We start from the raw sequence: 27,045 nt of genomic DNA, 5'->3' as shown, positions 1-27,045 counted from the left end.
CTCTCTCTCTCTGCTCGACTCTCTCTCTGCCCCGCTCTCTCTCTCTCTGCCCCCACTCCCACTCTCTCTCTCTGCCCCACTCCCACTCTCTCACTCTCTCTCTCTGCCCCACTCTCTCAGCCCCACTCTCACTCACTCTCTCTGCTCCACTTTCTCTCTGCCCCACTGTCACTCTCACTCTGTCTCCCTCTCTGCCCCTCTCACACTCTCTCTCTCTCTGCCCCTCTCACTCTCTCTCTGCCCCTATCACTCTCGCTCTCTCTGCCCCACTCTCACTCTCTCTGCCCCACTCTCACACTCATTCTCTCTCTCAGCCCCACTCTCACTCACTCTCTCTCTGCCCCACTCCCACTCTCTCTCTGCCCCACTTCCACTCTCTCTCACTTGGCCCCTCTCTCACTCTCTCTCTCTCTCTCTCTGCCCCACTCTCACTCTCTCCCTTTCTGCCCCTCTCACACACTCTCTTTGCCCCTCACACACTCTCTCTCACTCTCTCTCTGACCCACTCTCACTCACTCTCTCTCTTCCCTACTCTCACTCACCCTCTCTCTGCCCCACTCTCTCTGCCCCACTGTCATTCTCACTCTGCCCTGCTCTCACTCTCTCGCTCTCTGCCCCACTCTCACTCTCTCTCTCTCTGCCCCACTCTCACTCTCTCTCTCTCTGCCCCACTCTCACTCTATCTCTGCCCCACTCTCACTCTCTCCCTCTCTGCCCCTCTCACACTCTCTCTCTCTCTCTGCCCCACTCTCGCTCTCGCTCTCTCTGCGCACTCTCAATCTCTCTCTCTGCTCCATTCTCTCTCTCTTTCTCTCTGCCACACTCTCACTCTGCCCCGCTCTCTCTCTCTCTCTCTCTGCCCCACTCTGACTCTCACTCTCTGCTCTACTCTCTCTCTCTCTTTCTCTATGCTCCACTCTCTCTCTCTTTCTCTCTGCCACACTCTCTCTCTCACTCTGCCCTGCTCTCTCAATCTCTCTGCCCCACTTCCACTCTCTCTCACTTGGCCCCTCTCTCACTCTCTCTCTCTCTCTCTCTCTCTCTCTGCCCCACTCTCACTCTCTCCCTCTCTGCCCCTCTCACACACTCTCTTTGCCCCTCACACACTCTCTCTCTCTCTCTCTCTGCCCCACTCTCACTCTCTCCCTCTCTGCCCCTCTCACACACTCTCTTTGCCCCTCACACACTCTCACTCACTCTCTCTCTGCCCCACTCTCTTTGCTCCACTCTCGCTCTCTCTCTCTCTGCCCCACTGTCACTCTCACTCTGCCCTGCTCTCACTCTCTCGCTCTCTGCCCCACTCTCACTCTCTCTCTCTCTGCCCCACTCTCACTCTCTCTATCTCTGCCCCACTCTCACTCTGTCTCCCTCTCTGCCCCCTCACACTCTCTCTCTCTGCCCCTCTCACTCTCTCTCTCTCTCTCTGCCCCACTCTCACTCACTCACTTTCTGCCCCACTCTCACTCTATCTCTCTGCTCCACTCTCTCTCTCTCTTTCTCCCTGCTCCACTCTCTCTCTGCCCCACTTCCACTCTCTCTCTCGGCCCCACTCTCATTCTCTCTCTCTCACTCTGCCTCACTCTCTCTCTCTCTCGCTGCCCTACTCTCACTCTCTCTGCCCCACTCTCACTCTCTCTCGCTGCCCTACTCTCACTCTCTCTCTCTGCCCACCTCTCACTCTCTCTGCCCCTCTCACTCTTTCTCTCTGCCCCACTCTCACTCTCTCTCTGCCCCTCCCACTCTCTCTCTCTGCCCCTCCCATTCTCTCTATCTTTCTCTCTGCCCCACTCTCCCCCCTCTCTCTCTCTGCCCCACTCTCTCTCTCTCTTTGCCTCGCTCTCATTCTGTCCTGCTCTCACTCTCACTCTGCCCTGCTTTCAGTCTCTCTCTCTGCCCAACTCTGACTCTCTCTCTGCCCCACTCTCACTCTCTCTGCCCCACTCTCACTCTCTCTCTGCCCCCCCCCACTCTCACTCTCTCTCTCTGCCCCACTTTCTCACTCTCTCTCTCTGCCCCACTCTCTCACTCTCCCTGCCCCACTCTTACTCACTCTCTCTCTGCCCCACTCTCACTCTCTCTCTGCCCCACTTTCACTCACTCTCTCTGCTCCACTTTCTCTCTGCCCCACTGTCACTCTCACTCTGTCTCCCTCTCTGCCCCTCTCACACTCTCTCTCTCTCTCTCTGCCCCTCTCACTCTCTCTCTGCCCCTATCACTCTCGCTCTCTCTGCCCCACTCTCACTCTCATTCTCTGCCCCACTCCCACTCACTCTCTCTCTCAGCCCCACTCTCACTCACTCTCTCTCTGCCCCACTCCCACTCTCTCTCTCTCTCTCGGCCCCACTCTCACTCTCTCTCTGCCCCACTCTCACTCTCTCTCTCAGCCCCACTCTCACTCTCTCTCTCTCTGCCCCACTCTCACTCTCTCTCTCTCTGCCCCACTCCCACTCTCTCTCTCTCTGCCCCACTCCCACTCTCTCTCTCTCTGCCCCACTCCCACTCTCTCTCTCTCTGCCCCACTCCCACTCTCTCTCTCTCTGCCCCACTCCCACTCTCTCTCTCTCTGCCCCACTCCCACTCTCTCTCTCTCTGCCCCACTCCCACTCTCTCTCTGCCCCACTCCCACTCTCTCTTTGCCCCTCTCACTCTCTCTCTTTCCCCTCTCACTCTCTCTCTCTGCCCCACTCTCACTCTCTCTCTCTGCTCCACTCTCACTCTCTTTCTCTCTGCTCCACTCTCACTCTCACTCTCTTTCTCTCTGCCACACTTTCACACTCACTCTGCCCTGCTCTCTCACTCTCTCTATCCCACTTCCACTCTCTCTCTCTCTCTCTCTCTCTCTCTCTCGGCCCCACTCTCTCACTCTCTGTCTCTGCCCACTCCCACTCACTCTCTCCCTCTCTGCCCCACTCTCTCTCTCGGCCCCACTCTCTCTCTGCCCCACTCTCTCACTCTCTGTCTCTGCCCACTCCCACTCACTCTCTCCCTCTCTGCCCCACTCCTACTCTCTCCCTCTCTGCCCCACTCTCTCTCTCCCTCTCTTCCCCACTCTCACTCTCTCCCTCTCTGCCCCTCTCACACACTCTCTTTGCCCCTCACACACTCTCTCTCACTCTCTCTCTGCCCTACTCTCACTCACCCTCTCTCTGCCCCTCTCTCACTCTCTCTCACTCTGCCCCACTTTCTCTCTCTCTGTCTCGCTCTCTGCCCCACTCTCACTCTCTCTCTGCCCCACTCTCACTCTCTCTCTGCCCCACTCTCACTCTCTCTCTCTCTGCCCCACTCTCACTCTCACTCTCTCTGCCCCACTCTCACTCTCTCTCTCTCTCTGCCCCACTCTCACTCTCTCTCTCTCTCTGCCCCACTCTCACTCTCTCTCTCTCTCTGCCCCACTCTCACTCTCTGCTCCATTCTCTCTCTCTTTCTCTCTGCCACACTCTCACTCTGCCCCACTCTCTCTCTCTCTCATTGCACCACTCTCACTCTCTCTCTGCCCCACTCCCACTCTCTCTCTCTCTATGCCCCTCTCACACACTATCTCTCTCTCTCTATGCCCCTCTCACTCTCTCTCTCTGCCCCTCTCTCGCTCTCTGCCCCTCTCACTCTCTCACTCTCTGCCCCACTCTCTCTCTCCCTTTCTCTCTGCTCCACTCTCTCTCTCTCTCTCTCTCTCTGCCACACTCTCACTCTCACTCTGCCCCACTCTCACTCTCTCTCTGCCCCACTCTCACTCTCTCTCTGCCTCACTCTCACTCTCTCTCCTTCTCTGCCCCACTCTCACTCTGTCTCCCTCTCTGCCCCCTCACACTCTGTCTCCCTCTCTCTCTCTGCCCCCCTCTCTCTCTCTGCCCCACTCTCTCTCTCTCTCTGCTCCACTCTCACTCACTCACTCTCTGCCCCACTCTCTCTCTCTCTCTCTCTGCCCCACTCTCACTCACTCACTCTCTGCCTCACTCTCTCTCTCTTTCTCTCTGCTCCACTCTCTCTCTCTTTCTCTCTGCCCCACTCTCACTCTGCCCCGCTCTCTCTCTCTCTCTCTGCCCCACTCCCACTCTCTCTCTGCCCCACTCCCACTCTCTCCTTCTCTGCCCCATTCTCACTCTGTCTCTCTCTCTGCCGCTCTCACACTCTCTCTCTCTGCCCCTCTTACTCTCTCTCTCTCTGCCCCACTCTCGCTCTCTCTCTCTCTCTCTGCCCCACTCCCCCTCTCTCTCTCTCTGCCCCACTCCCTCTCTCTCTCTATGCCCCTCTCACTCTCTCTCTCTCTCTGCCCCTCTCACACTCTCTCTCTCTGCCCCACTCTCACTCTCGCTCTCTCTGCCCCACTCTCACTCTCTCTCTCTTTCTCTCTGCTCCACTCTCTCTCTTTCTCTCTGCCCCACTCTCACTCTCTCTGTGCCTCACTCTCACTCTGTCTCCCTCTCTCTCTCTGTCTCCCTCTCTCTCTCTGCCCCCCTCTCTCTCTCTGCCCCCCTCTCACTCTCGCTCTCTCTGCCCCACTCTCACTCTCTCTCTCTTTCTCTCTGCTCCACTCTCTCTCTCTTTCTCTCTGCCACACTCTCACTCTCACTCTGCCCCGCTCTCTCAATCTCTCTGCCCCACTTCCACTCTCTCTCACTCGGCCCCACTCTCACTCTCTCTCTCTCTGCCCCACTCTCACTCACTCTCTCTGCCCCACTCTCACTCACTCTCTCTGCCCCACTCTCACTCACTCTCTCTGCCCCACTCTCTCTCTCTCTTTCTCTCTGCTCCACTCTCTCTCTCTCTTTCTCTCTGCCACACTCTCACTCTCACTCTGCCCCGCTCTCTCAATCTCTCTGCTCCACTCCCACTCACTCTCTCTGCCCCACTCTCACTCTCTCTCTCTCTGCCTCACTCTCTCTCTCTCTCTCTCTTTCTCTCTCTTTCGGCCACACTCTCACTCGGCCCCATTCTCTCTCTCTCTCTCTCTGCCTCACTCTCTCTCTCTCTCGGCCCCACTCTCACTTTCTCTCTCTTGGCCCCACTCTCTCTCTGCCCCACTCTCTCACTCTCTGCCCCACTCCCACTTTCTCTCTCTCTCTGCCCCACTCTCTGTCTCTCTCTGCCCCACTCTCACTCTCACTCTCCCTTTCTGCCCCACCCCACTCTCTCTATCTTTCTCTCTGTCCCACTCTCCCCCCTTCTCTGTCCCACTCTCTCTATCTCTTTGCCCCGCTCTCACTCTGTCCCGCTCTCACTCTCACTCTGCCCCGATCTCACTCTCACTCTGCCCCACTCTCTCTCTCTCTGCCCCACTCTCTCTCTCTCTCTCTCTCTGCCCCACTCTCACTCTCACTCTCTGCCCCTCCCACTCTCACTCTCAGCCCCTCCCACTCTCACTCTCGGCCCCTCCCACTATCTCTATCTTTCTTTCTGCCCCACTCTCCCCACTTCTCTGTCCCACTCTCTCTCACTCTCTGCCCCACTCTCTCTCTCTCTGCCCCACTCTCACTCTCTCTCTCTGCCCCACTTTCAACTCTCTTTCTCTGCCCCGATCCACTCTCACTATCTATCTTTGCCCCACTCTCGTACTCTCTCTCTCTGCCCCACTCTCTCACTCTCTCTCTCTACCCCACTCTCACACTCTCTCTCTCTCTGCTCCACTCTCACACTCTCTCTCTCTGCCCCACTCTCTCTCTCTCCATCTCTGCCCCACTCTCACTCTCTCTCTGCCCCTCCTACTCTCTCTCTCTGCCCCTCCCACTCTCTCTATCTTTCTCTCTGCCCCACTCTTCCCCCTTCTCCGTCCCACTCTCTCTCTCTGCCCCACTCTCACTCTCTCTGCCCCACTCACTCTATCTGCCCCACTCTCACTCTCTCTCATTGCCCCACTCTCACTCTGTCTCCCTCTCTGCCCACACTCACTCTCTCTCTCTGCCCCTCTCTCTCTCTCTCTGTGCCCCACTCTCACTCTCTCTCTCTGCCCCACTCTCACTCTCTCTCTCTGCCCCACTCTCACTCTCTCTCTCTGCCCCACTCACACACTCTCTCTCTCTGTGCCCCTGTCTCTCTGCCCCACTCTCACTCTCTGCCCCACTCTCTCACTCTCTCTCTTTGCCCCACTCTCTCTCTCTCTCCCTCTCTGCCCCACTCTCATTCTCTCTCTCTCTGCCCCACTCATTCTCTCTCTCTGCCCCTCTCACTCTCTCTCTCTCTCTCTGCCCCACTCTCACTCTCACTCTCGCTCTCTCTGCCCCACTCTCACTCTCTCTCTTTCTCTCTGCTCCACTCTCTCTCTCTTTCTCTCTGCCACACTCTCACTCTGCCCCGCTCTCTCTCTGTCTCGGACCCACTCTCACTCTCTCTCTCTCTCTGCCCCTCTCTCTCTCTCTGCCCCTCTCACTCTCTCTGCCCCACTCTCGCTCTCTCTCTCTCTCTCTCTCTGTCCCGCTCTCACTCTCTCTCTATCTGCCCAACTCTCACTCTCTCTCTCTGCTCCACTCTCTCTCTCTTTCTCTCTGCCCCACTCTCACTCTGCCCCGCTCTCTCTCTGCTCCGCTCCCACTCTCTCTCTCTCTCTGCCCCACTCCCACTCTCTCTCTCTCTGCCCCACTCCCACTCTCACTCTGTCCCCCTCTCACTCTCTCTCTCTCTCTCTGCCCCTCTCACCTTCTCTCTCTCTGCCCCACTCTCACACTCTCTCTTTCTCTCTGCTCCACTCTCTCTCTCTTTCTCTCTGCCCCACTCCCACTCTCTCTCTCTCTGCCCCACTCCCACTCTCACTCTGTCCCCCTCTCACTCTCTCTCTCTCTCTGCCCCTCTCACCTTCTCTCTCTCTGCCCCACTCTCACACTCTCTCTCTCTCTGCTCCACTCTCTCTCTCTCTCTCTCTGCCCCACTCTCTCTCTCTCTCTGCCCCACTCTCACTCTCGCTCTCTCTGCCCCACTCTCACTCTCTCTCTTTCTCTCTGCTCCACTCTCTCTCTCTTTCTCTCTGCCACACTCTCACTCTGCCCCGCTCTCTCTCTCTCTCGGACCCACTCTCACTCTCTCTCTCTCTCTGCCCCTCTCTCTCTCTCTGCCCCTCTCACTCTCTCTGCCCCACTCTCGCTCTCTCTCTCTCTCTCTCTGTCCCGCTCTCACTCTCTCTCTATCTGCCCAACTCTCACTCTCTCTCTCTGCTCCACTCTCTCTCTCTTTCTCTCTGCCCCACTCTCACTCTGCCCCGCTCTCTCTCTGCTCCGCTCCCACTCTCTCTCTCTCTCTGCCCCACTCCCACTCTCTCTCTCTGCCCCACTCCCACTCTCACTCTGTCCCCCTCTCACTCTCTCTCTCTCTCTGCCCCTCTCACCTTCTCTCTCTCTGCCCCACTCTCACACTCTCTCTTTCTCTCTGCTCCACTCTCTCTCTCTTTCTCTCTGCCCCACTCCCACTCTCTCTCTCTCTGCCCCACTCCCACTCTCACTCTGTCCCCCTCTCACTCTCTCTCTCTGCCCCTCTCACCTTCTCTCTCTCTGCCCCACTCTCACACTCTCTCTCTTTCTCTCTGCTCCACTCTCTCTCTCTCTCTCTCTGCCCCACTCTCACTCTCTCTCTCTGCCCCACTCTCACTCTCTCTCTCTGCCCCACTTCTCACTCTCTGCCCCACTCTCACTCTCTCCCTCTCTGCCCCACTCTCGCTCTCTCTGCCCCACTCTCGCTCACTCTCTCTCTCTGCCCCGCTCTCTCACTCTCTCTCTCTGCCCCACTTCTCACTCTCTCTCTTTGCCCCGCTCTCTCACTCTCTCTCTCTGCCCCACTTCTCACTCTCTCTCTCTGCCCCACTTCTCACTCTCTCTCTCTGCCCCACTCTCTCACTCTCTGCCTCACTCTCACACTCACTCTCTCTGGCCCACTCTCACTCTCTCTCTCTGCCCCTCCTACTCTCTCTCTGCACCCCTCCCACACTCTCTCTCTCGCTCTCTCTCTCTCTGCCCCAATCTCTCTCTCTCTCTGTCCCAATCTCTCTCTCTCTCTCTGCCCCACTCACTCTCTCTCTCTCTCTCTCTGCCCCACTCTCACTCTCTCTGTCTGCCCCTCCCACACTCTCTCTGTCTGCCCCACTCTCACACACTCTCTCTCTCTTTGCCCCACTCTCACTCTCTCTCTCTGCCCCACTCCCACTCCCTCTCTCTCTCGGCCCCACTCTCACTCTCACTCTCTCTGCCCAACTCTCACTCTCTCTCTCTGCCCCACTCCCACTCTCACTCTGTCCCCCTCTCACTCTCTCTGCCCCTCTCACCTTCTCTCTCTCTGCCCCACTCTCACACTCTCTCTTTCTCTCTGCTCCACTCTCTCTCTCTTTCTCTCTGCCCCACTCCCACTCTCTCTCTCTCTGCCCCACTCCCACTCTCACTCTGTCCCCCTCTCACTCTCTCTCTCTCTCTGCCCCTCTCACCTTCTCTCTCTCTGCCCCACTCTCACACTCTCTCTCTCTCTGCTCCACTCTCTCTCTCTCTCTCTCTGCCCCACTCTCTCTCTCTCTCTCTGCCCCACTCTCACTCTCACTCTCGCTCTCTCTGCCCCACTCTCACTCTCTCTCTTTCTCTCTGCTCCACTCTCTCTCTCTTTCTCTCTGCCACACTCTCACTCTGCCCCGCTCTCTCTCTCTCTCGGACCCACTCTCACTCTCTCTCTCTCTCTGCCCCTCTCTCTCTCTCTGCCCCTCTCACTCTCTCTGCCCCACTCTCGCTCTCACTCTCTCTCTCTCTGTCCCGCTCTCACTCTCTCTCTATCTGCCCAACTCTCACTCTCTCTCTCTGCTCCACTCTCTCTCTCTTTCTCTCTGCCCCACTCTCACTCTGCCCCGCTCTCTCTCTGCTCCGCTCCCACTCTCTCTCTCTCTCTCTGCCCCACTCCCACTCTCTCTCTCTCTGCCCCACTCCCACTCTCACTCTGTCCCCCTCTCACTCTCTCTCTCTCTCTGCCCCTCTCACCTTCTCTCTCTCTGCCCCACTCTCACACTCTCTCTTTCTCTCTGCTCCACTCTCTCTCTCTTTCTCTCTGCCCCACTCCCACTCTCTCTCTCTCTGCCCCACTCCCACTCTCACTCTGTCCCCCTCTCACTCTCTCTCTCTGCCCCTCTCACCTTCTCTCTCTCTGCCCCACTCTCACACTCTCTCTCTTTCTCTCTGCTCCACTCTCTCTCTCTCTCTCTGCCCCACTCTCACTCTCTCTCTCTGCCCCACTCTCACTCTCTCTCTCTGCCCCACTTCTCACTCTCTGCCCCACTCTCACTCTCTCCCTCTCTGCCCCACTCTCGCTCTCTCTGCCCCACTCTCGCTCACTCTCTCTCTCTGCCCCGCTCTCTCACTCTCTCTCTCTGCCCCACTTCTCACTCTCTCTCTTTGCCCCGCTCTCTCACTCTCTCTCTCTGCCCCACTTCTCACTCTCTCTCTCTGCCCCACTTCTCACTCTCTCTCTCTGCCCCACTCTCTCACTCTCTGCCTCACTCTCACACTCTCTCTCTCTGGCCCACTCTCACTCTCTCTCTGCACCCCTCCCACACTCTCTCTCTCGCTCTCTCTCTCTCTGCCCCAATCTCTCTCTCTCTCTGTCCCAATCTCTCTCTCTCTCTCTGCCCCACTCACTCTCTCTCTCTCTCTCTCTCTGCCCCACTCTCACTCTCTCTGTCTGCCCCTCCCACACTCTCTCTGTCTGCCCCACTCTCACACTCTCTCTCTCTCTTTGCCCCACTCTCACTCTCTCTCTCTGCCCCACTCCCACTCCCTCTCTCTCTCTCTCTCGGCCCCACTCTCACTCTCACTCTCTCTGCCCAACTCTCACTCTCTCTCTCTGCCCCACTCTCACTCTCTCTCTGCCCCTCCTACTCTCTCTCTGCAACCCTCCCACACTCTCTGTCTCTCGCTCTCTCTCTCTCTGCCCCAATCTCTCTCTCTCTCTCTGCCCCACTCTCTCTCTCTCTCTCTCTCTCTGCCCCACTCCCACTCTCTCTGCCCCAATCTCTCTCTCTCTCTCTGCCCCAATCTCTCTCTCTCTCTTTCTCTGCCCCAATCTCACTCTATCTCTGCCCCAATCTCTCTCTCTCTCTCTCGGCCCCTCCCACTCTCTCTATCTTTCTCTCTGCCCCACTCTCCCCCCTTCTCTGTCCCACTCTCTCTCTCTCTTTGCCCCCCGCTCTCACTCTCACTCTCTCTGCCCCACTCTCACTATGTCTCCCTCTCTGCCCCACACTCACTGTCTCTCTCTCTCTGCCCCACTCTCACTCTCTCTCTGCCACACTCTCACTCTCTCTCTCTGCCCCACCCCACTCTCACTATCTCTCTCTGCCCCACTCTCTCACTCTCTCTCTCTGCACCACTCTCTCACTCTCTCTCTCTACCCCACTCTCACACTCTCTCTGTCCCACTCTCACACTCTCTCTCTCTGCCCCACTCACACACTCTCTCTCTCTCTCTGCCCCACTCTCACTTTCTCTCTCTGCCTCACTCTCACTTTCTCTCTCTCTGCCCCACTCTCACTCTCTCCCTCTCTTCCCCACTCTCACTCTCTCCTTCTCTGCCCCTCGCACACTCTCTCTCTGCCCCACTCTCACTCACTCTCTCTCTGCCCCACTCCCACTCTCTCTCTCTGCCCCACTCTCACTCTCTCTGCCCCTCTCACTCTCTCTCTCCCTCACTCTCTTTCTCTGCCCCTCTCTCTCTCTCTCACTCTCTCTCTGCCCCACTATCGCTCTCTATCTGTCCCACTCTCACTCTGTCTCTCTCTCTGCCCCACTCTCACTCTCTCTATCTGCCCCATTCTCACTCTCTCTCTCGGCCCCTCCCACTCTCTCTATCTTTCTCTCTGCCCCACTCTCCCCCCTTCTCTGTTCCACTCTCTCTATCTCTTTGCCCTGCTCTCACTCTCACTCTGTCCCGCTCGCACTCTCTCTCTGCCCCGCTCTCACTCTCACTCTGCCCCGCTCTCACTCTCACTGCCCCACTCTCACTCTCTCTCTCTGCCCCTCTCACTCTCTCTCTCTCTGCTCAACTCTCTCTCTCTTTGTCTCTGCTCCACTCTCTCTCTCTCTCCCTCTCTTCCCCACTCTCACTCTCTCACTCTCTGCCCCTCGCACACTCTCTCTCTGCCCCTCACACTCTCTCTCTCTGCCCCACTCTCACTCACTCTCTCTCTGCCCCACTCTCACGCTCAGTCTCACTCTCACTGTCTACCCCACTCCCCCTCTCTCTCTGCTCCACTCTCACTCTCTCTCTCTGCCCAACTCTCACACTCTCTCTGCCCCACTCTCACACTCTCCCTTTCTGCCCCACTCACTCCCTCTCTCTGCCCCTCTCACTCTCTCTCTCCCTCACTCTCTCTCTCTATCTGCCCCACTCTCACTCTCTCTATATGCCCCACTCTCACTCTTTCTATCTGCCCCACTCTCACTCTCTCTCTCTTGGCCCCTCGTACTCTCTCTCTCGGCCCCTCCCACTCTCTCTATCTTTCTCTCTGCCCCACTCTCCCCCCTTCTCTGTCCCACTCTCTCTATCTCTTTGCCCCACTCTCACTCTCACTCTGCCCCGCTCTCACTCTCTGCCCCACTCCCACTCTCACTCTCTCTGCCCCACTCTCACTCTCTCTCTCTGCCCCACTCTCACTCTCTCTCTCTGCCCCACTCTCACTCTCTCTCTCTCTGCCCCCCTCTCACTCTCTCTCTGCCCCTCTCACTCTCTCTCTCTGCCCCTCTCACTCTCTCTCTCTGCCCCTCTCACTCTCTCTCTCTGCCCCTCTCACTCTCTCTCTCTGCTCAACTCTCTCGCTCTTTCTCTCTGCTCCACTCTCTCTCTCTTTCTCTCTGCCACACTCTCACTCTCTCTGCCCCACTCTTGCTCTGTCTCTCTCTCTGCCCCACTCTCACTCTCTCTCTCTGCCCCTCCCACTCTCTCTCTTGGCCCCTCCCACTCTCTCTATCTTTCTCTCTGCCCCACTCTCCCCCTTCTCTGACCCACTCTCTCTCTCTCTCTTTGCCCTGCTCTCACTCTCACTCTCACTCTGTCCCGCTCTCACTCTCACTCTCTCTCTGCTCCGCTCTCACTGTCACTCATCCCCGCTCTCAATCTCACTCTCTGCCCCACTCCCACTCTCTCTCTCTGCCCCACACTCACTCACTCTCTCTGCCCCACTCCCCCCCTCTCTCTCTGTGCCCCTCTCACTCTGTCTCACTCTCTCTGCCCCACTCTCACTATCTCTCTTTGCCCCACTCTCTTACTCTCTCTCTCTGCCCCACTCTCTCACTCTCTCTCTCTACCCCACTCTCTCTGCCACACTCTCACACTCTCTCTCTCTGCCCCACTCTCACATTCTCTCTCTGCCCCACTCTCACTCGCTCTCTCTGCCCCACTCTCACTCTCTCTCTGCCCCTCCTACTCTCTCTCTCAGCCCCTCGCACTCTCTCTGCCCCTCCCACTATCTCTATCTTTCTCTCTGCCCCACTCTCCCCCCTTCTCTGCCCCACTCTCCCCCCTTCTCTGTCCCACTCTCTCTCTCTCTTTGCCCCGCTCTCACGCTCACTCTGCCCCGCTCTCACTCTCTGCCCCATTCTCTTTCTCTCTGCCCCACTCTCTCAATCTCTCTCTCTCTGCCCCACTTCCACTCTCTCTCACTCGGCCCCACTCTCACTCTCTCTCTTTCTCTCTGCTCCTCTCTCTCTCTCTTTCTCTCTCTCTCTTGGCCCCACTCTCTCTCTGTCTCTCTGCCTCACTCTCTCTCTCTCTCTCTCTTTTGGCCACACTCTCACTCTCTCTCTCTCTGCCCCACTCCCACTTTCTCTCTCTCTGCCCCACTCTCACTCTCTCTCTGCCCCACTCTCACTCTCTCTCTGCCTCACTCTCACTCTCTCTCCTTCTCTGCCCCACTTTCACTCTGTCTCCCTCTCTACCCCCTCACACTCTGTCTCCCTCTCTCTCTCTGCCCCCCTCTCTCTCTCTGCCCCACTCTCTCTGCATAACTCTCACTCACTCACTCTCTGCCTCACTCTCTCTCTCTTTCTCTCTGCTCCACTCTCTCTCTCTTTCTCTCTGCCCCACTCTCACTCTGCCCCGCTCTCTCTCTCTCTCTCTGCCCCACTCCCACTCTCTCTCTCTGCCCCACTCCCACTCTCTCCTTCTCTGCCCCATTCTCACTCTGTCTCTCTCTCTGCCGCTCTCACACTCTCTCTCTCTGCCCCTCTCACTCTCTCTCCTTCTCTGCCCCACTTTCACTCTGTCTCCCTCTCTACCCCCTCACACTCTGTCTCCCTCTCTCTCTCTGCCCCCCTCTCTCTCTCTGCCCCACTCTCTCTGCATAACTCTCACTCACTCACTCTCTGCCTCACTCTCTCTCTCTTTCTCTCTGCTCCACTCTCTCTCTCTTTCTCTCTGCCCCACTCTCACTCTGCCCCGCTCTCTCTCTCTCTCTCTGCCCCACTCCCACTCTCTCTCTCTGCCCCACTCCCACTCTCTCCTTCTCTGCCCCATTCTCACTCTGTCTCTCTCTCTGCCGCTCTCACACTCTCTCTCTCTGCCCCTCTCACTCTCTCTCTCTCTCTGCCCCACTCTCGCTCTCTCTCTCTCTGCCCCACTCCCCCCCTCTCTCTCTCTCTGCCCCACTCCCACTCTCTCTCTCTATGCCCCTCTCACTCTCTCTCTCTCTCTGCCCCTCTCACACTCTCTCTGCCCCACTCTCACTCTCGCTCTCTCTGCCCCACTCTCTCTCTTTCTCTCTGCCCCACTCTCACTCTCTCTGTGCCTCACTCTCACTCTGTCTCCCTCTCTCTCTCTGTCTCCCTCTCTCTCTCTGCCCCCCTCTCTCTCTCTGCCCCCCTCTCTCTCTCTGCCCCCCTCTCCACTCTCGCTCTCTCTGCCCCACTCTCACTCTCTCTCTCTTTCTCTCTGCTCCACTCTCTCTCTCTTTCTCTCTGCCACACTCTCACTCTCACTCTCACTCTGCCCTGCTCTCTCAATCTCTCTGCCCCACTCCCACTCACTCTCTCTGCCCCACTCTCACTCTCTCTCTCTCTGCCTCACTCTCTCTCGCTCTCTCTTTCTCTCTCTTACGGCCACACTCTCACTCTCTCTCTCACTCGGCCCCACTCTCACTCTCTCTCTCTCTGCCTCACTCTCTCTCTCTCTCTCGGCCCCACTCTCACTCTCTCTTGGCCCCACTCTCACTCTCTCTTGGCCCCACTCTCACTCTCTCTGCCCCACTCTCACTCACTCTCTCTGCCCCCTCCCTCTCTCTCTGCCCCACTCTCTCTCTCTTTCTCTCTGCCCCACTCTCTCTCTCTTTCTCTCTGCCCCACTCCCACTCACTCTCTCTGCCCCACTCTCACTCTCTCTCTCTCTGCCTCACTCTCTCTCGCTCTCTCTTTCTCTCTCTTACGGCCACACTCTCACTCTCTCTCTCACTCAGCCCCACTCTCACTCTCTCTCTCTCTGCCTCACTCTCTCTCTCTCTCGGCCCCACTCTCACTTTCTCTCTCTTGGCCCCACTCTCTCTCTGCCCCACTCTCTCACTCTCTGCCCCACTCCCACTTTCTCTCTCTCTCTGCCCCACTCCCACTCTCTCTCTCTCTGCCCCACTCTCGGTCTCTCTCTGCCCCACTCTCACTCTCCCTTTCTGCCCCACCCCACTCTCTCTATCTTTCTCTCTGCCCCACTCTCCCCCCTTCTCTGTCCCACTCTCCCCCCTTCTCTGTCCCACTCTCTCTATCTCTTTGCCCCGCTCTCACTCTGTCCCGCTCTCACTCTCACTCTGCCCCGATCTCACTCTCACTCTGCCCCACTCTCTCTGCCCCACTCTCTCTCTCTCTCTGCCCCACTCTCACTCTCTCTCTCTGCCCCGACCCACTCTCACTATCTATCTTTGCCCCACTCTCGTACTCTCTCTCTCTGCCCCACTCTCTCACTCTCTCTCTCTACCCCATTCTCACACTCTCTCTCTCTGCCCCACTCTCTCTCTCTCTCTCCCTCTCTGCCCCACTCTCACTCTCTCTCTCTGCCCCACTCTCACTCTCTCTCTGCCCCTCCTACTCTCTCTCTCTGCCCCTCCTACTCTCTCTGCCCCTCCCACTCTCTCTATCTTTCTCTCTGCCCCACTCTTCCCCCTTCTCCGTCCCACTCTCTCTCTCTCTCTGCCCCACTCTCACTCTCTCTGCCCCACTCTCACTCTCTCTGCCCCACTCTCACTCTCTCTCACTGCCCCACTCTCACTCTGTCTCCCTCTCTGCCCACACTCACTCTCTCTCTCTGCCCCTCTCTCTCTCTCTCTCTGTGCCCCACTCTCACTCTCTCTCTGCCCCACTCTCACTCTCTCTCTCTGCCCCACTCTCACTCTCTCTCTCTGCCCCACTCTCACTCTCTCTCTCTGCCCCACTCACACACTCTCTCTCTCTGTGTCCCTCTCTCTCTGCCCCACTCTCACTCTCTGCCCCACTCTCTCCCTCTACCTCACTCTCACACACTCTCTCTCTGCCCCACTCTCTCTCTCTACCCCACTCTCACACTCTCTCTCTCTACCCCACTCTCACACTCTCTCTCTCTGCCCCACTGTCGCACTCTCTCTCTTTGCCCCACTCTCTCTCTCTCTCTCCCTCTCTGCCCCACTCTCATTCTCTCTCTCTCTGCCCCACTCACTCTCTCTCTCTGCCCCTCTCACTCTCTCTCTCTCTGCCCCACTCTCACTCTCGCTCTCTCTGCCCCTCTCTCACTCTCGCTCTCTCTGCCCCTCTCTCACTCTCTCTCTCTTTCTCTCTGCTCCACTCTCTCTCTCTGCCACACTCTCACTCTGCCCCGCTCTCTCTCTCTCTCTCTCTCTCTCTCGGACCCACTCTCACTCTCTCTCTCTCTCTGCCCCTCTCACTCTCTCTGCCCGACTCTCGCTCTCACTGCCCGACTCTCGCTCTCTCTCTCTCTCTCTCTCTGTCCCGCTCTCACTCTCTCTCTATCTGCCCAACTCTCACTCTCTCTCTCTGCTCCACTCTCTCTCTCTTTCTCTCTGCCCCACTCTCACTCTGCCCCGCTCTCTCTCTGCTCCGCTCCCACTCTCTCTCTCTCTCTGCCCCACTCCCACTCTCACTCTGTCCCCCTCTCACTCTCTCTCTCTCTCTCTGCCCCTCTCACCTTCTCTCTCTCTGCCCCACTCTCACACTCTCTCTCTCTTTCTCTCTGCCACACTCTCACTCTCACTCTGCCCCGCTCTCTTAATCTCTCTGCCCCACTCTCTCTCTCTCTCTCGGCCCCACACTCTCTCTCTCTCTCTCTCTGCCCCACTCTCTCACTCTCTCTCTCTCTCTCTGCCTCACTCTCACTCTCTCTGTCTGCCCCACTCTCACTCACTCTCTCTCTTATCCACTCTCACTCACTCTCTCTGCCCCACTCTCACTCTCTCCCTCTCTGCCCCACTCTCACTCTGTCTCCCTCTCTGCCCCCTCACACTCTCTCTCTCTGCCCCTCTCTCTCTCTCTCTCTGCCCCACTCTCACTCACTCACTCTCTGCCCCACTCTCACTCACTCACTCTCTGCCCCACTCTCACTCTCTCCCTCTCTGCCCCACTCTCACTCTATCTCTCTGCTCCACTCTCACTCACTCTCTCTGCCCCACTCCCACTCTCTCTCTCTGCCTCACTCTCTCTCTCTTTCTCTCTGCTCCACTCTCACTCTGCCCCACTCTCACTCACTCTCTCTCTGCCCCACTCTCACTCTCTCCCTCTCTGCCCACACTCACTCTCTCTCTCTGCCCCTCTCTCTCTCTCTCTCTCTCTGTGCCCCACTCTCACTCTCTCTCTGCCCCACTCTCACTCTCTCTCTCTGCCCCACTCTCACTCTCTCTCTCTGCCCCACTCTCACTCTCTCTCTCTGCCCCACTCACACACTCTCTCTCTCTGTGTCCCTCTCTCTCTGCCCCACTCTCACTCTCTGCCCCACTCTCTCCCTCTACCTCACTCTCACACACTCTCTCTCTGCCCCACTCTCTCTCTCTACCCCACTCTCACACTCTCTCTCTCTACCCCACTCTCACACTCTCTCTCTCTGCCCCACTGTCGCACTCTCTCTCTTTGCCCCACTCTCTCTCTCTCTCTCCCTCTCTGCCCCCACTCTCATTCTCTCTCTCTCTGCCCCACTCACTCTCTCTCTCTGCCCCTCTCACTCTCTCTCTCTCTGCCCCACTCTCACTCTCGCTCTCTCTGCCCCTCTCTCACTCTCGCTCTCTCTGCCCCTCTCTCACTCTCTCTCTCTTTCTCTCTGCTCCACTCTCTCTCTCTGCCACACTCTCACTCTGCCCCGCTCTCTCTCTCTCTCTCTCTCTCGGACCCACTCTCACACTCTCTCTCTCTCCGCCCCTCTCACTCTCTCTGCCCGACTCTCGCTCTCACTGCCCGACTCTCGCTCTCTCTCTCTCTCTCTCTGTCCCGCTCTCACTCTCTCTCTATCTGCCCAACTCTCACTCTCTCTCTCTGCTCCACTCTCTCTCTCTTTCTCTCTGCCCCACTCTCACTCTGCCCCGCTCTCTCTCTGCTCCGCTCCCACTCTCTCTCTCTCTCTGCCCCACTCCACTCTCACTCTGTCCCCCTCTCACTCTCTCTCTCTCTCTCTCTCTGCCCCTCTCACCTTCTCTCTCTCTGCCCCACTCTCACACTCTCTCTCTCTTTCTCTCTGCCACACTCTCACTCTCACTCTGCCCCGCTCTCTTAATCTCTCTGCCCCACTCTCTCTCTCTCTCTCTCGGCCCCACACTCTCTCTCTCTCTCTCTCTGCCCCACTCTCTCACTCTCTCTCTCTCTCTCTGCCTCACTCTCACTCTCTCTGTCTGCCCCACTCTCACTCACTCTCTCTCTTATCCACTCTCACTCACTCTCTCTGCCCCACTCTCACTCTCTCCCTCTCTGCCCCACTCTCACTCTGTCTCCCTCTCTGCCCCCTCACACTCTCTCTCTCTGCCCCTCTCTCTCTCTCTCTCTGCCCCACTCTCACTCACTCACTCTCTGCCCCACTCTCACTCACTCACTCTCTGCCCCACTCTCACTCTCTCCCTCTCTGCCCCACTCTCACTCTATCTCTCTGCTCCACTCTCACTCACTCTCTCTGCCCCACTCCCACTCTCTCTCTCTGCCTCACTCTCTCTCTCTTTCTCTCTGCTCCACTCTCACTCTGCCCCACTCTCACTCACTCTCTCTCTGCCCCACTCTCACTCTCTCCCTCTCTGCCCCACTCTCACTCTATCTCTCTGCTCCACTCTCACTCACTCTCTCTGCCCCACTCCCACTCTCTCTCTCTGCCTCACTCTCTCTCTCTTTCTCTCTGCCCCACTCCCACTCTCTCTCTCTGCCCCACTCCCACTCTCTCTCTCTGCCCCACTCCCACTCTCTCTCTCTGCCCCACTCCCACTCTCTCTCTCTGCCCCACTCTCACTCTGTCTCCCTCTCTGCCCCACTCTCACTCTGTCTCTCTCTCTGCCCCTCTCACACTCTCTCTCTCTGCCCCTCTCACTCTCACTCTCTCTGCCCCACTCTCACTCTCTCTGCCCCACTCTCACTCTCTCTGCCCCACTCTCACTCTTGCTCTCTCTGCCCCACTCTCACTCTTGCTCTCTCTGCCCCACTCTCTCTCCCTTTCTCTCTGCTCCATTCTCTCTCTCTTTCTCTCTGCCACACACTCACTCTGCCCCACTCTCTCTCTCTCTCTGCCCCACTCCCACACTCTCTCTCTGCCCCACTCCCCCTCTCTCTCTCTCTCTGCCCCACTCTCACTCTCGCTCTCTCTCTGCCCCACTCTCACTCTCTCCCTCTCTGCCCCACTCTCTCTCTCTTTCTCTCTGCCACACTCTCACTCTCACTCTGCCCCGCTCTCTTAATCTCTCTGCCCCACTCTCTCTCTCTCTCTCTCTCTTGGCCCCACACTCTCTCTCTCTCTCTGCCCCACTCTCTCACTCTCTCTCTCTGTCTCTGCCCCACTCCCACTCACTCTCACTCTCTCTCTCTCTCTGCCCCACTCTCACTCACTCTCTCTCTGCCCCACTCTCACTCTCTCCCTCTTCCCCACTCTCACTCTCTCTCTCTCTGCCCCCTCACACTCTCTCTGCCCCTCACACTCTCTCTCTCTCTGCCCCACTCTCACTCACTCTCTCTCTGCCTCACTCTCACTCTCTCTGTCTGCCCCACTCTCACTCACTCTCTCTCTTATCCACTCTCACTCACTCTCTCTCTGCCCCACTCTCCCTCTCTCCCTCTCTGCCCCACTCTCACTCTCTCTCTCTGCCCCTCTTTCTCTCTCTCTCTGCCCCCCTCTCTCTCTCTCTGCCCCACTCTCACTCACTCACTCTCTGCCCCACTCCCACTCTCACTCTGCCCCACTCTCACTGTCTCCCTCTCTGCCGCACTCACACTCTCTCTCTCTCTGCCCCTATCACTCTCTCTCTCTCTGCCCCACTCTCACTCTCCCTCTCTGCCCCACTCTCACTCTCTCTCTGCCCCACTCTCACTCTCTCTCTCTGTCTCTGCCCCACTCCCACTCACTCTCACTCTCTCTCTCTCTCTGCCCCACTCTCACTCACTCTCTCTCTGCCCCACTCTCACTCTCTCCCTCTTCCCCACTCTCACTCTCTCTCTCTCTGCCCCCTCACACTCTCTCTGCCCCTCACACTCTCTCTCTCTCTGCCCCACTCTCACTCACTCTCTCTCTGCCTCACTCTCACTCTCTCTGTCTGCCCCACTCTCACTCACTCTCTCTCTTATCCACTCTCACTCACTCTCTCTCTGCCCCACTCTCCCTCTCTCCCTCTCTGCCCCACTCTCACTCTCTCTCTCTGCCCCTCTTTCTCTCTCTCTCTGCCCCCCTCTCTCTCTCTCTGCCCCACTCTCACTCACTCACTCTCTGCCCCACTCCCACTCTCACTCTGCCCCACTCTCACTGTCTCCCTCTCTGCCGCACTCACACTCTCTCTCTCTCTGCCCCCTATCACTCTCTCTCTCTCTGCCCCACTCTCACTCTCCCTCTCTGCCCCACTCTCACTCTCTCTCTGCCCCACTCTCACTCTCTCTCTCTGCTCCACTCTCTCTCTCTCTGCTCCGCTCCCACTCTCTCTCTCTCTCTGCCCCACTCCCACTCTCACTCTGTCCCCCTCTCTGCCCCTCTCACCTTCTCTCTCTCTGCCCCACTCTCACTCTCTCTTTCTCTCTGCTCCACTCTCACTCTGCCCCGCTCTCTTAATCTCTCTGCCCCACTCTCTCTCTCTCTGCTCCATTCTCTCTCTTTCTCTCTGCCACACTCTCACTCTGCCCCACTCTCTCTCTCTCTGCCCCACTCCCACACTCTCTCTGCCCCACTCCCACTCTCTCTCTATGCACCTCTCACTCTCTCTCTCTCTGCCCCTCTCACTCTCTCTGCCCCACTCTCGCTCTCTCTGCCCCACTCTCACTCTGCCCCACTCTCTCTCTCTCTGCCCCACTCTCACTATCTCTCTTTGCCCCACTCTCTTACTCTCTCTCTCTGCCCCACTCTCTCACTCTCTCTCTCTACCCCACTCTCACACTCTCTCTCTGCCGCACTCTCACACTATCTCTCTCTGCCCCACTCTCACACTCTCTCTCTCTGCCCCACTCTCACACTCTCTCTGCCCCTCCTACTCTCTCTCTCGGCCCCTCCCACTCTATCTTTCTCTCTGCCCCACTCTCCCCCCTTCTCTGCCCCACTCTCACTCTCACTCTGCCCCGCTCTCACTCTCTGCCCCACACTCACTCTCTCTCTCTGCCCCTCTCTCTCTCTGCCCCACTCTCACTCTCTCTCTCTGCCCCACTCACACACTCTCTCTCTCTGTGCCCCACTCTCTCTCTCTGCCCCACTCACACACTCTCTCTCTCTCTGTGCCCCACTCTCTCTCTCTCTCTCCCTCTCTGCCCCACTCTCATTCTCTCTCTCTCTCTGCCCCACTCTCACTCTCTCTGCCCCTCTCTCTCTCTCTCTGCCCCTCTCACTCTCTCTCTCTCTGCCCCTCTCACTCTCTCTCTCTCTCTCTGCCCCACTCTCACTCTCTCTCTCTCTCTCTCTGCCCCACTCTCACTCTCTCTCTCTCTCTCTGCCCCTCTCTCACTCTCTCTCTCTCTGCCCCACTCTCACTCTCTCTCTCTGCCCCACCCTCACTCTCTCTCTCTGTCCCACTCACACACTCTCTCTCTCTCTCTGTGCCCCACTCACTCTCTCTCTCTCTCTCTCTCTCCCTCTCTGCCCCACTCTCATTCTCTCTCTCTCTGCCCCACTCTCACTCTCTCTCTCTGCCCCTCTCACTCTCTCTCTCTCTGCCCCTCTCACTCTCTCTCTCTCTCTCGCTCTCTCTGCCCCATTCTCACTCTCTCTCTTTCTCTCTGCTCCACTCTCTCTCTCTTTCTCTCTGCCACACTCTCACTCTCACTCGGCCCCACTCTCACTCTCTCTCTCTCTGCCTTCACTCTCTCTCTCTCTCTCGGCCCCACTCTCACTCTCTCTCTCTCTCTCTCTCTCTCTGCCCCTCACTCTCTCTCTCTCTCTCTCTTTTTCCCCACTCTCACTCTCTCTGCCCCACTCTCACTCTGTCTCCCTCTCTGCCCCTCTCATTCTCTCTCTCTCTGCCCCACTCTCTCTCACTCACTCGCTGCCCAACTCTCACTCACTCTCTCTCTCTGCTCGACTCTCTCTCTCTTTCTCTCTGCTCCACTCTCACTCTGCCCCGCTCTCTCTCTGCCCCGCTCCTACTCTCTCTCTCTGCCCCTCTCCCACTCCCACTCTCTCTCTGCCCCACTGCCACTCTCTCTCCCTCTCTGCCCCACTCCCACTCTCACTCTGTCCCCCTCTCTGCCCTCTCACACTCTCTCTCTCTGCCCCTCTCACCTTCTCTCTCTCTGCCCCACTCTCACTCTCTCTCTTTTTCTCTCTGCTCCACTCTCTCTCTCTTTCTCTCTGCCACACTCTCACTCTCACTCTGCCCCACTCTCTCAATCTCTCTGCCCCCACTCCCACTCTCTTTCTCTCTCGGCCCACTCTCCCTCTCTCTCTGCCCCACTCTCTCTCTCCCTCTCTCTCTGCCCCACTCTCTCTCTCCCTCTCTCTCTCTGCCCCACTCTCTCTCTCTCTCTCTCTCTCTGCCCCACTCCCACTCACTCTCTCTGCCCCACTCCCACTCTCTTTCTCTCTCTGCCTCTCTCTCTTGGCCCACTCTACCTCTCTCTCTACGGCCCCACTCTCACTCTCTCTCTGCCCCACTCTCTCTCTCTCTCTCTCTCTCTGCCCCACTCTCTCACTCTCTCTCTCTCTCTCTCTCTGCCCCACTCTCACTCTCTTTCTGTGCCCCACTCTCACTCTCTCTCTGCCCCACTCTCACTCTCTCCCTCTTCCCCACTCTCACTCTCTCCCTCTCTGCCCCTCTCAAACTCTCTCTGCCCCTCACACTCTCTCTCTCTGCCTCACTCTCACTCTCTCTGCTCCACTCTCTCTCACTCTCTCTCTGCCCCACTCTCACTCACTCTCTCTGCTCCACTCTCTCTCTCTCTGCTCCACTCTCTCTCTCCCTCTCTGCCCCACTCTCACTCTGTCTCCCTCTCTGCCCCCTCACACTCTCACTCTCTGCCCCTCTCTCTCTCTCTCTGCTCCACTCTCACTCACTCACTCTCTGCCCACTCTCTCTCTCTTTTTCTGCTCGACTCTCTCTCTCTGCCCCACTCCCACTCTCTCTCTGCCCCACTCTCACTCTCTCCTTCTCTGCCCCACTCTCACTCTGTCTCCCTCTCTGCTGCTCTCACACTCTCTCTCTCTGCCCCTCTCTCGCTTGCTCTCTCTGCTCCACTCTCTCTCTCTTTCTCTCTGTTCCATTCTCTCTCTCTTCCATTCTCTCTGTTCCATTCTCTCACTCGGCCCCACTCTCACTCTCTCTCTCTCTCTCGGCCCCACTCTCACTCTCTCTCTCTCTTGGCCCCACTCTCACTCTCCTCTCTCTCTGCCCCACTCCCACTCTCTCTCTCTGCCCCATTCTCACTCTGTCTCTCTCTCTCTCTCTGCTCACTCTCACTCTGCCAATCCCACTCTCTCTCTCTGCCTCCCACTCTCTCTAACTTTCTCTCTGCCCCACTCTCCCCCCTTCTCTGTCCCACTCTCTCTCTCTCTCTCTCTCTCTTTGCCCTGCTCTCACTCTCACTCTGCCCCACTCTCTATCTCTCTCTCTGCCCCACTCCCAGTCTCACTCTCTTTCTCTCTCTCAGCCCCACTCTCACTCACTCTCTCTGCTCCACACTCTCTCTTTCTCTCTGCCCACACACTCTCTCTCTCTCTCTCTCTGCCCCACTCACTCTCTCTCTGTGCTCCACTCTCTCTCTCTTTCTCTCTGCCCCACTCTCTCTCTCTTTCTCTCTGCCACTCTCTCACTCTGCCCCACTCTCTCACTCTCTCTGCCCCACTCTCACTCACTCTCACTCTCTGCCCCACTCTCACTCACCCTCTCTCTCTGCCCCACTCTCACTTTCTCTCTCTGCCCCACTCTCACTCACTCTCTCTCTCTGCCCCACTCTCACTTTCTCTCTCTGCCCCACTCTCACTTTCTCTCTCTGCCCCACTCTCACTTTCTCTCTCTGCCCCACTCTCACTCACTCTCTCTCTCTCTCTCTGCCCCACTCTCACTCTCTCTCTGCCCCACTGTCTCTGTCTCACTCTATCTGTCTCTGTCTCTCTGTCTGCCCCACTCTCCCTCTCTCTGATCCACTCTCACTCTCTCCCTCTCTGCCCCACTCTCACCCTCTCTCTCTCTGCCCCACTCTCACACTCTCTCTCTGCCCCACTCTTACGCTCTCTCTTCCCCCTCTCTCACTCTCTCTGTCCCACTGTCACTCTCTCTCTGCCCCACTGCCCCTCTCTCTCTGCCCCACTGCACCACTCTCTCTGCCCCATCTGCCCCACTCTCTCTGCCCCACTGCCCCACTCTCTCTCTCTGCCCCACTGCCCCACTCTCTCTCTCTGCCCCACTCTCTCTGCCCCCATTCTCACTCTCTCTTGGCCCCTCCCACTCTCACTTTCTCTGCCCCTCCCATTCTCTCTGCCCCTCCCACTCTCTCTCTCTCTCTGCTCCACTCTGTCTTTCTCTCTGCCCCACTCTCCCCCCCTTCTCTGTCCCACTCTCACTCTCTCTCTTCCCACTCTCACTCACTCTCTCTGCCCCATTCTCACTCTGTCTCCCTCTCTGCCCCTCTCACTCTCACTCTGCCCCACTCTCACTCTCTCTCTCTGCCCCACTCTCACTTTCTCTCTCTGCCCCACTCTCACTCACTCTCTCTCTGCCCCACTCTCACTCACTCACTCTCTCTCTCTCTGCCCCACTCTCACTCTCACTCTCTCTCTGCCCCACTCTCTCTGTCTCACTCTATCTGTCTGTCTCTCTGTCTGCCCCACTCTCCCTCTCTCTGATCCACTCTCACTCTCTCCCTCTCTGCCCCACTCTCACTCTCTCTGCCCCACTCTCACACTCTCTCTCTGCCCCACTCTTACGCTCTCTCTTCCCCCTCTCTCACTCTCTCTGCCCCACTGTCACTCTCTCTCTGCCCCACTGCCCCTCTCTCTCTGCCCCACTGCCCCACTCTCTCTGCCCCACTGCCCCACTCTCTCTCTCTGCCCCACTCTCTCTGCCCCATTCTCACTCTCTCTTGGCCCCTCCCACTCTCACTCTCTCTGCCCCTCCCACCCTCTGCCCCTCCCACTCTCTCTCTCTCTATCTGCTCCACTCTGTCTTTCTCTCTGCCCCACTCTCCCCCCTTCTCTGTCCCACTCTCACTCTCTCTCTTCCCCACTCTCTCTCTCTGCCCCACTCTCTCAGCCCCATTCTCTCACTCTCTCTGCCCCATTCTCACTCTGTCTCCCTCTCTGCCCCTCTCACTCTCACTCTGCCCCACTCTCACTCTCTCTCTCTGCCCCACTCTCACTCTCTCTCTCTGCCCCACTCTCACTCTCTGCCCCACTCTCACTCTCTGCCCCACTCTCACTCTCTGCCCCACTCTCACTCTCTCTCTTGTCTCTGCCCCACTCTCACTGCATTCCTATTGCTGCCTGACTCATCCCCAAGCCCATTGTACCCATTTCCAGTCCACATCACCCAGAGACACACGTGGATCACTCACCGGATATCTGACACACCGTGGGGTAATCTTCACAGCAGTCCCCTGTTTGCTGACAGTAAGCATCACAGAAACACAGTGTCCGCCTCCTGTTCACCTCCTGGCACTCGTTATTCCTGCCGGGACAGCATTTCGGGTTCTCTCGGTGATAGCAGCCGGCTGAGACCCCGTGCATCCCCAGGGAGAGGGTCAGTGCCCCCCAGTACAGGAGCAGACCAGCCCTGCCCAAGACCAGGTTCCCCATCTCCCTCTCTCACCCCCTTCACAATCCACCTCCGCTCACCATAAGTTGGTGAATGTCTCTCTCTCTCTCTCTCTCTGTCTCCCTCTCTCTGAGTGTTAGCCCGCTCTGTGGTGTGTGACAAGGGTTCCTTTCCCTGCACAGATCCCTGGGCTCAATGCATCCTCGATGGCTGGGATCGAGAGGGATTCCTGTGAGCGAACACAGTCAGTCTTCAGCAGAGCCCCTTGCAGACCGCCTCTCCAGCTAAGGCTCCTGTCACTGGTCCTAGCGCCCACACTCAAGAGTCACAGCCGCAAGCCCAGCTCCTGCTGCTCACCGCACAGCACAGCACAGCACAGCAAAGACAGCTTGTCTCATCATTCGCCCACGCCCCCCAGCCGAGTGTCCTGCAGCATTCCCCCCCCCCCACTCCCCCAGCCCAGAATCGTGCAACATCACCCCCTCCCCATTCCCCCAACCCAGAATCCTGCAGCATCCCCCCTCCCCATTCCCCCAACCCAGAATCCTGCAGCATCCCCCTTCTCCCCTCCCCACTCCCCCAGCCCAGTGTCCTGCACCCTTCCACCCCCATCAGTTTGTGAAACCTGTTGTGAGCCAGGTCCAATTTTGGGCGAGAGTCCAGAGGGGATTCAAGGAGGGTACACTCCTCTGGAGGTGATGGAGACAGGAATTCACTGGCTCAAAGGGTTATAGAGGCAGAAATTCTCATAATAAGTCCAAAGGTGCACAGGTTAGATGGGTTGGCCGTGCTAAAAGTGTCCTGGGACGTATAGACTCGGTGGATTAGCCATGGGGAATGTGGGGCTATGGGGATACGTTGGGGGCTGGGGCTGGGTGGGATGCTAGGTAAGGGCTGAATGGCCTCTTCCTGCACTGTAAGAATTCGATGATTCTAATTCTAAAAAACAAACTTGGATGTCCTCCTGAAGAGCAATGGCTGTAAGAGTGGGAATGGGATAAGGCTGGTTAGATTCCTGTGTTGGTTAGCATGGATATGGAGAGGGGGCCATTCAGCCCATCATGTCTGTCCTAGCTTTCTCAGTGGGAAGTTAGCACTAGCAGCCATCTGAATGGTTTGTTCATCCGTCTCTTTCCCCATAGAACTGGAGCTGGTTGAGGGACAATAATTGGACTGAGTGTCACAAGGAATTACTGCCCTTCACATAGTGCCTGCCATGTACCTTGACCACTGCCCTGGCCTGGCAATATCTTTCCCAGAGCTGAGCCATGGCAAGTAAAATGGCACAGCACAAAAAAAGAGGCCATTTGAGCCATTGAACCATTGCCAGCCCTCTGAAAGGCAATGGTATGACATTGTGGTTTTTTTGGGAGCTTGCTGTGCACATGTTGTATTTCCTACATGACAGCAGTATTTACACTTCATGGTTTGGGAGTAAAACATTTTGGGACATCCCAAGCTTATAAGATCATAAGACACAGGTGCACAAATTGGGCCATTCAGCCCATCGAGTCTGCTCCACCATTCAATCATGGCTAATCATTTGCTCAACCCCATTCTCCCGCTTTCTCCCTGTAACCCTTGATCCCCTTGACAATCAAGAACCTATCTACCTCAGTCTTAAATATACTCAATGACCTGGCCTCCTCAGCCTTCTGTAGCAGTGAATTCCACAGATTCCCCACTCTCTGGCTGAAGACGTTTTTCCGGATAACTGTTCCAAAAGATCTTCCTTTC

The 27,045-nt window shown here is 57.3% G+C and overlaps 1 protein-coding gene across 1 annotated transcript in view; it reads right to left on the bottom strand.

Moving 5' to 3' along the window:
- The window catches only part of LOC140488079 (somatomedin-B and thrombospondin type-1 domain-containing protein), a 299,120-nt gene extending 273,472 nt beyond the window's left edge, over positions 1–25,648 (bottom strand). The window contains exon 1 of the mRNA XM_072587795.1: positions 25,109–25,648. Coding sequence (XP_072443896.1) covers positions 25,109–25,349 — 241 coding nt within the window. The 5' untranslated portion in view covers positions 25,350–25,648. The remainder of the gene's footprint in view (positions 1–25,108) is intronic.
- Between the last annotated feature and the right edge of the window lie 1,397 nt (positions 25,649–27,045).

This window comes from Chiloscyllium punctatum, chromosome 17 (assembly GCF_047496795.1).
Source record: "Chiloscyllium punctatum isolate Juve2018m chromosome 17, sChiPun1.3, whole genome shotgun sequence".
Taxonomy (NCBI): Eukaryota; Metazoa; Chordata; class Chondrichthyes; order Orectolobiformes; family Hemiscylliidae; genus Chiloscyllium; species Chiloscyllium punctatum.
This window is presented reverse-complemented; position numbering and strand designations above follow the sequence as displayed.